At 40.5% G+C, this 8,787-nt stretch overlaps 1 protein-coding gene across 4 annotated transcripts in view; it reads left to right on the top strand.

The window, feature by feature from the left end:
- Positions 1-8,787, top strand: part of PHF21A (PHD finger protein 21A) — a 201,795-nt gene that overhangs the window by 145,264 nt on the left and 47,744 nt on the right. For all 4 annotated transcript variants that reach the window (XM_012001373.1, XM_012001374.1, XM_012001375.1 and 1 more), the window contains one exon: positions 5,622-5,828. In XM_012001373.1, the coding sequence (XP_011856763.1) occupies positions 5,622-5,828 (207 nt within the window). The remainder of the gene's footprint in view (positions 1-5,621; positions 5,829-8,787) is intronic.

Here is an 8,787-nt window from a genome sequence, read left to right as displayed (position 1 = left end):
CAACTATTTCTTACAAAATGAAAAAAGTGCTATTATTTTAGCTAAGTATATTTTTATAGCTTCTGCCACTAGTATTCCTCCCCGTCCTCCTCTGTTAGAATTCTATCCTGCGTCTCCCCCGGACTATCCCCTCCAATAACTCCAGTGCAGATTCTCTTATTGAATTTTACTTGCATTAAGGAGGGAGTTTATCTTGAGTTTCTCTTCTGTGTTTTTGTTCATAAAATGGTGAAATCTTCACTTAGTTTCTGTTTCCATTAAACAATACATACCTTTTACTCTAGATTGTAATTTTGTCTCTAATGTTACAACAGTAACACATCCCCTCTTCTTTAGAGGATACTTGTGTGGCACATTCTGAAGACTGCCCTGTCTCCTTCCTGCATCCTCAGCATTGATGAATGTTGGTGTTACTTATCAATGCAATGACTGAGTTTTAGTTAGACAGTAGAAAGTCTTTTTTTTTTTCTTTAAGTTCTGATCTCATCAACAAATAAATATTTCTCCAGGTTAGTTTTTCTGTACACATAAAATTTAGTATCCTTGGTTTCATTTTGAGCAATTGGTGTGTCTGAAGACCTAGAAAGATTTTGAGTAAGATTTGATAACTTTCTGGATTTGTGAAAAGTTAAAGTCTCTATCAGCCTCTGGTATAAAGAGTGAAGGTTGTATTTTTAGATTGCATGTTGACTTGTGGAAGGAATAAAAGGATGCATCTTTAAGGCAATACTGTGTAAGAAGATGTCTTGAGTGGGTGTGGCCGTCTAATAATTGATATGCAACAGATGCTGCCATGTAGAGCACAAACCAGTTGAGTATGACTGAATGTGTGAAAAAGCAGAGACTTGAAGCACTGACATCCAGTTGTGCAGGGCAGGGTCTTGAAGTTCCTTTTGAGAGAAGCTTTCTAAAATTTGTGGGAGCAATTTTTGATAGAAATAAACTAGTGGGTTGATTGGAGGGGTGGGGGCAGTCTTTCCATCTCTCTGTCTCCCTTCTCTGTTGAAAAAAGCCATGGAACATGGAACGATTGACTTAGATGGTGGAAAAACGAACCTGATTTTCTGTTGTATTAGACCTATAAAATTCCGTATTTTTCTTCAGGACCTGTCTTGCTGTCGTGTGAACACGTTGATAGTATCACTGAATGTCACAATATTGATCACTGTGACTACCTGTCTTGGAAACTGTGACTTGAAGTGTCAGAGGCTCTGTGAACTCTTCTGCCTGAACAAACCCTGATGAAACCCAGTGATGTGAATGTCAAGGGAATCTAAGGCTCCGTGTTACACGCTGGGTTTATGGAGCAGTTCTTGACAGATGGATTGAAGGGGGCGGTACTAGCAGTTCTGGAGGCCTGGCACATTGGCTCATTGTTTATAGAAATATATTAAGAAAAGATGATAAGTTATTAATTTTTTTCTCCCCCTCTTGCTTCTGCCTTTGTTCTTTCCAGCTTTCTTTTTTCATTTCCCTGATTTTTTCCCTCTCTTTTAACTCTCATTAACTTATCAGTGAATGATGAATGGCCAGTTTGTGAAATTTAGCCCTTTCTCAAAGCTTCAGGATAATGTTCCAATATAGTTAGCTACATTTAAAGATCTCCATTATATGTGAATACCTTTGAAAATATCAAATCATGTATGCCAGTATAACCTTCGTTGATGACCAGCAGCAGTCATAACTTCTTCGTTTAAAACACACAGTAGTAAAAATATAGGCTCATCTCCTGTGGAGATGAGAGGATATCCTTTGTATAGGGGGCAGTGAGAACCTTGGATGACACCACACAGCTAGGATTTTTGAGATATTTTCGCTGTATTCTCTTGCTGCCACCCAGAAGTGGTACTGACCTAAATCCGGGGTCCCTCTGAAGTCATTTGAGTGCTGTGTTTGCCAGAGCTGCAAGACTGAGCTAGAACGAGACTGGATTGTGAGACTTAGAAAAGCCAGCTAATATGCACAGCAACTCTCCTTTACTCCCAGTCCTTGGAAGAGCTTGCAGGGTCTCCACACCTAAGGAGCACCTCTGCTGCAGAACTCACCTGGCTTTCAGTTACTGGTTTCTAAGTGCAGTCATCCATATTTAAGTGACAGAGGGCATCAGTGCTTCCTCTAAACCTTGATTTAATTTTTTTTTTTTCCCCCACAGATAACGACAGACATGTATAACCACACATGCAGTATTCTAATCTGGTGAACACAGCAAGGAGTAAGGGACAGTTCATTTCTGAGTGGCAGTTTGACATACCAAAGCTATCTTTTAAAGAAAAGCTTTACCCAGCTCATATGATCTGACCTGTAATGCAGGGCTCTTTCTCTTTCTTCTTCCTTTTTTTCCCTTTCCTCTCAAGGACTGATGTAAGTTTGCAAGTATTTTGATCATGTCTCCCCACCAGCCCCCACCCCAAGCTTCCACAGCTTTGTTTCAGGTCCTGGGGGAGGAGCAGTTGTGAATGCAGTGTGACTCACTTGACTCCCACGCTCCTGATTCTGGTTCTGATTGGTCGTAACCTTGCTCTAGCCATATGGCTGAAGAGTAGTACTCTAGCCCGCATCCCTTGCTCCTGCTTTCCCTACTATTCCCTTCTGTTGTACACGACATTGGGAGCGGGTTCTGGGCTTTGTTTCTTGCTTCTAGTTTACTTTAGCTAGGCAGTGAGTAGGAGAGCACACTGTATTTCCTAAGGATGGCTGTAGAGGAGAAAAAAACACCCTTTCCTTTTGTGACTGGTATAGTAATTAGTTTCCTGTGCCGTTTTTGTCCAAAGTTAATTTTTTGGCAGGTGTCATGTTTATGTTGTATTATTTCCTCCTGACTTATCTCCTTCCTCTGATTTGATCTGTTTTGGGTTTTGTTTTTCATTGTTGTTTTTGTTTTGTAAGAGCTCTTGAGGTTCCTTTCTCTGGCTGCTGTTGCTGCATGTTAGCTAGTTCGTTAATATGTTTGATGTGTGATGGGGAGGAAGACTGAAAGCAACTCTAAATAATTATTTAATTTTTAAATGTCTAAATGTTCTGGCAGTCACCAAGCAATAAAATTTATATGAGATTCTCAACATTATCTGCAGCACCACTGCTATTACTTCGCCTTCTCCTAAACTATAGCAGTTTAATTATTCTGCCTTTTATAATGGAGAAATACAATTTTGAAGACTTGAAAGTTAATTATTATAAGCATTTGATACTGTATTAATTTGCAGGTAGTTTTGCAAAGACTTTAAACTCTGCATCATTTAAAAAAATATTTTCTTAGAGAGGCAGTGCTAGCAGAACGTGATGCATAGCAGAATTTTTTTCCCCCAAAAATTGGCCTTTATATGATATTTTAGTTGTCTGAAAAGAATCAATAATAAAAATACTTTTCTGAAAGCCTCTTGGCCAGGCATGGTGGCTTATGCCTGTAATCCCAGCACTTGGGAGGCCAAGGTGGGCAGATTGCATGAGCTCAGGAGTTTGAGACCAGCCTGGGCAACATGGCAAAACCCCATCTCTACAAAAAATAAAAAAATTAGCTGGGCATGGTAGCACACTCTTGTAGTCCCAGCTACTCGGCTGGTTAAAGTGAGAGGATCGCTTGAGCCTGGGACGCAGAGGTGGCAATGAGCCAAGATCGTGCCACCATACTCCAGCCTGGGGGACAGAGCCAGACCCTGTTTCAAAAAAACAAAAAAAAAAAAAAAAAAAGAGAGAGAGAAAAATACCAAAAAATCAACAAACAAAAACAACTCTCAAGAAAACATTTTTTTTACTTAAATCTTTTAGAAATTCATTTTATACATATTTTAATGTTCAAATATGTTAAACGAGTAATGCACAGATTTGCATTTTTTAGAGAATATGGGGGATGAAGTTGGTTATAGCCATAAGCAGGTATTTGAAAATTAACCTGGCTCTTATGGTTTCATCTATTTAAAGCTCTTCGTTCACTTCTTTTTCTTCATTCATGATCTATATTAGAAAATCACAATCTATTTTTTTCAGAAATAGCACACCTCCGCTAATGAACTAACTTGAAAGTGTATGAGATATGAGAGGAATGCTGCTTATACCTTCTTCCTCCCATTAGGGCAGGAGAGTCAGAGCCCAAATATGGCCCCCAAATAGTTATTACATGCCTTATGAGCAGTTTGTTGGTCTTTGGTCCCACCACTTTACACATCATGTAAAGAGAACAAGGACATTTACTCAGCAGTATAGTTTTTTTTTTTTTTTTTTTGAGACAGAGTTTCACTCTGTCGCCCAGGCTGGAGTGCAGGGTGCAATGGCATGATCTCGGCTCACTGCAACCTCCAACTCCTAGGTTCAAGCAATTCTCCTGCCTCAGCCTCCTGAGTAGCTGGGATTACAGGCATGTGCCACCATACTTGGTTAATTTTTGTATTTTTAGTGGACATGGGGTTTCACCATGTTGGCCAGGCTGGTCATGAACTCCTGACATCAAGTGATCAACCCACCTTGGCCTCCTAAAGTGCTGAGATTACAGGCATGAGCCACCGCGCCCAGCCAGCAATATAGTTCTAAGTGCAGAGTATAGTTGTGAACAAAATAAGCCCCTGCACACATGGGGCTTACATTTTGTTGAAATGTATTATAATAATGAAGGTATCCAGAAACACATTTCTCTTGGATTTGAGCAAGGCCTAGAAAGTTTGAAGAATTTTGACTTTAATTTTTCACTCCGTGCAGTTAAATCCCTACTCTGCCTAAACAAACGTGTGTACCTCCACAGAACCTGTCCCAGCGAAGAAGTCCTGCTCATGAGTTACACATTTCAGTAATTTAGAATGTCTGTTGTTTATATGGCATGTTACTGGGATCAAGGTTTCTTTGTTTAACAATCTGTTGAATGTTTTCAACTGGGACAGATACATGATGTTTGCTTAATAAAAATTACTAGGGCTAGTATCTGTGTTATCATATGCAAAAAATAATAACTTGGACCCAGTAGTGTGTGCTTGTAGTCCCAGCTACTTGGGAGGCTGAAGTGAGAAGATTGCTTGATGCCAGGAGTTCAAGGCTGTAGTGCATGCACTATGACTACACCTATGAATAGCTACTGTACTCCAACCTGGGCAATATAGAGAGACCCTATCTCTAATAATAATAATAATGACCAACAGCGTGCCAGTCACAGTTCTGAGTACTTTCCATATAACAAGTCATTTGGTGCTCATAAAAACCTCAAGGGTACTGTTAACCACCTCATTTTAAAGAGCAAGACAGTGAGGCACAGGTAGGTTCATAAACTTACCCAACATCTTAGAGCTGTGAGTAGCAAAACTGAAATTGGAGTTGAAGTAGGATGGCTCCAGAGTCCTGCTTTTTACTGCTACATTGTATACTGCCCTCAGCATGCTAAGTTAATAACAGGACATCTGAACTCTGCTGTGTTGCCTCAGTTGCCCTTTATATATAAAACATTTCTTACACCATCAGTTTTGTATTAGCAATAATGTATATTAAATGCTTTAAGCTCTTCATATGTAGAACCTGTGTAAATTTAGATGTAATAAGTTTTAGATGAAGCTAGTTACAGGAAAGATGTCAGAGCATATTTCTATGCAGCTGATAGAGCAGTATTATAATATATTTTATTTCTTTTTGTCTTCATTTGGTAGAAAAGAGTAGTTGAACAGCTACGGAAGAACCTGATAGTAAAGCAAGAACAACCGGACAAGTTCCAAATACAGCCATTGCCACAATCTGAAAACAAACTACAAACAGCACAGCAGCAACCACTACAGCAACTACAACAACAGCAGCAGTACCACCACCACCACACCCAGCAGTCAGCTGCAGCCTCTCCCAACCTGACTGCTTCACAGGTAAACGTGTGGATGGAACATTGCAGGCTGCAGATTGTAGACTGATTTGTTATTGGTCATATAGAACTGGGTCCTGTCTCAGACTATACTGAGCTCAGCTAGAACTAAATAAAAGTTATTTTGATTGCTTTTTTATAGTATAACCTAGATAAGTATCATTTGAAATCATTGGCAGAAGGAAATAGCATTACTAAGAAGCAAAAATCAAATGATTTCCCACCTGTCTGAAGAAGGGGAGAAAGGTAGTCAATAACAAAGAAAAATCACTTCTCTGCTTTACAGCAGAATTAAAATCTTATTTTGAATTTTTCGAGGTATTTATTTACACTTGTTCTAAAAGTTTATGACTTGACCTCTTCTGGAATTGCTTTTCTGGAATTCTTAGCAAGTAGGCCTAGAGCTATTCCAGGATCAGTGCTCTTGGGACCAGATAGAAAGAAGCATTTGGAAGGTGCTGTGGCTGGGCTCAGTGGCTCATGCCTGTAATCCCAGCACTTTGGGAGGCTGAGGCAGGCAGATCACTTGAGGTCAGGAGTTTGAGACCAGTCTGGCCAACGTGGCAAAACCTCATTTCTACTAAAAATACGAAAAAAATTAGCCAGGCCTGGTAGCAGGCGCCTGTAATCCCAGCTACTCGGCAGGCTGAGGCAGGAGAATCACTTGAACCCAGGAGGCAGAGGCTGCAGTAGGCTGAGATCACACCACTGCACTCCAGCCTGGGCAACGAGCAAAACTCCGTCTCAAAAAAAAAAAAGAAGAGTGCTATATTTGCACTGTTCATAGAAACACTCATTTTTAAGCCCATATTTATGAGAAAATAAATTTGTTCTAATACACTGATGGGAATCTGAAATGAAAGCTACAGGTCAAAACTAAAGAAGTGGGAGCTTAATAAAATTCTAACTTGGCATAGTTGTGCAGATGTTTTTACCAAAAAGGGCATTTAAACAAGCATACAGTTTAAGAATAGTGAGGCAATCAGGATACACAAAAAGGGCGTATTTGGAAATGATATTCCAAATGATACTTGGATCCTCAAAGGTCACAGATCCCTTTATGACTCTGTTGAAAGCTATAGATCCCTCTCCAGAAGAATATACATTCACTTAATACACTCATTTTTGCACACTTCAGGGACTTTGGGATCCTCTGAAATCTAAGCGTGGATACCTCTTACAGCCAACACCAGGTCTTTGTTGTGTCTTTATATGTAGAGAAAAAGAGTATAATTCACTTGGCTGTTCACTGTTTATGGACATTGGACCGGTTCATGTGCAACATTTTGCAAGTAAAGAATGAATTTTTTATAAGAACACTAAAGATGAGTTAACATTTAATAGAGGTTACTGTATACTGGCAGTCTCCTAAGTACTTTATATAATGGACATACTCCTCACCCTAATCCTAAGAGGAAGTTATTATTATTACTATCTCTGTTTTGTTTTTGTTTTTGTTTTGTTGTTGTCGTTTTGAGACGGAGTCTCACTCTGTCGCCCGGGCTGGAGTGCAGTGGTGCAATCTTGACTCGTTGCAACCTCCACCCTCCCGGGTTCAAGCAATTCTTCTGCCTCAGCCTCCTGAATAGCTGGGACTACAGGCGCGTGCCACCATGCCTGGCTAATTTTTGTATTTTTAGTAGAGACAGGGTTTTACCATATTGGCCAGGCTAGTCTCAAACTCCTGACCCTGTGGTCTGCCCGACTTGGCCTCCCAAAGTGCTGGGATTACAGGCGTGAGCCACCGCAACCGGCCCACCATCTCTGTTTTTTAGAAGAGAAAACTAAGGCACAGAGAGGTCACGTAATTTACCTAAGATCATGGAGGGTGGTATGTGGTGGAGCTAAGATTTGAACCTAGATGTTCTGGCTGAAAAATATGTCCATTCAACTACTCTTCTATACTGCCATTCATTGTTATTGGTCATATAGAACTGCACTCCAGCCTCAAAAAAAAAAAAAAGGAAAAAGAAAAAAGCAGTGCCAATACTGTATAAAACCAAAGAAGGAAAAAGAAAAATCCCTGTTGTAAATCAGATAGCTAGGACAGCCTACATAATTTTTACCCTAATCACCACCCCAAGGCTATTTGGAAATTAGGCATTCAAAACTGACTTTAAAAATCTTCTTACCAGCACTTGTATTGGTTCTGAAAGGTTGCTTAGAGGATACTTTTTGTTTAAGTTTTAAACAGAATTGGGTTAGATTGTTCTCTTTCCAAAGTACAGGTTGATCAGAAAATGTTTACCTGGAAGGAGTGTGGTAGAATTCATTGTTTCCTGTTACGTAGGAATTTTCTGTCTTAACCCATGGAAACATTCTGTGCAAGTAACATTTTATGTTATAAAAATCAAAGAAGGCTGGGCATAGTGGCACACGCCTGTAATCCCAACACTTTGGGAGGCCGAGGTGGGTGGATCACTTGAGGTCAGGAGTTTGAGACCAGCCTGGCCAACATGGCAAAACTCCATCTCTGCTAAAAATACAAAAATTAGCCAGGCGTGGTAACATGTACCTGTAATCCCAGCTCCTCAGGAGGCTGAAGCATGAGAATCACTTGAACCCGGGCAACAGAGGTTCCCGTGAGCCGAGATCGTACCACTGCACTCCACACTGGGCGACAGAGTAAGACTCCATCTCCAAAAAAAAAAAACCACACACACACACACAACAAAGGAAATATTTCCAAAATACTTATAATAGCTTTTCCTTTCCCTGGTAGTCTGTGTTGCTTTGGGATGGTGGATGGTGAGAGGCCCAGGGCTACCTCCAAAACAGTGTTGTATAGCACCTCTCCATCCAGTAGCCCACCTGATATATTTAATTGATTTTGCTAACCTTTTTTTTGAGATGGAGTCTCGCTCTGTCACCCAGGGGTGCGATCTCGGCTCACTGCAAACTCCGCCTCCCAGGTTCATGCCATTCTCCTGCCTCAGCCTCCCAAGTAGCTGGGACTACAGGCA

This window comes from Mandrillus leucophaeus, unplaced genomic scaffold (assembly GCF_000951045.1).
Source record: "Mandrillus leucophaeus isolate KB7577 unplaced genomic scaffold, Mleu.le_1.0 Scaffold66, whole genome shotgun sequence".
NCBI classification, from domain to species: domain Eukaryota; kingdom Metazoa; phylum Chordata; class Mammalia; order Primates; family Cercopithecidae; genus Mandrillus; species Mandrillus leucophaeus.
The sequence above is the reverse complement of the archived record's forward strand: the minus strand, read 5'-3'. Positions and strand labels throughout refer to the sequence as shown.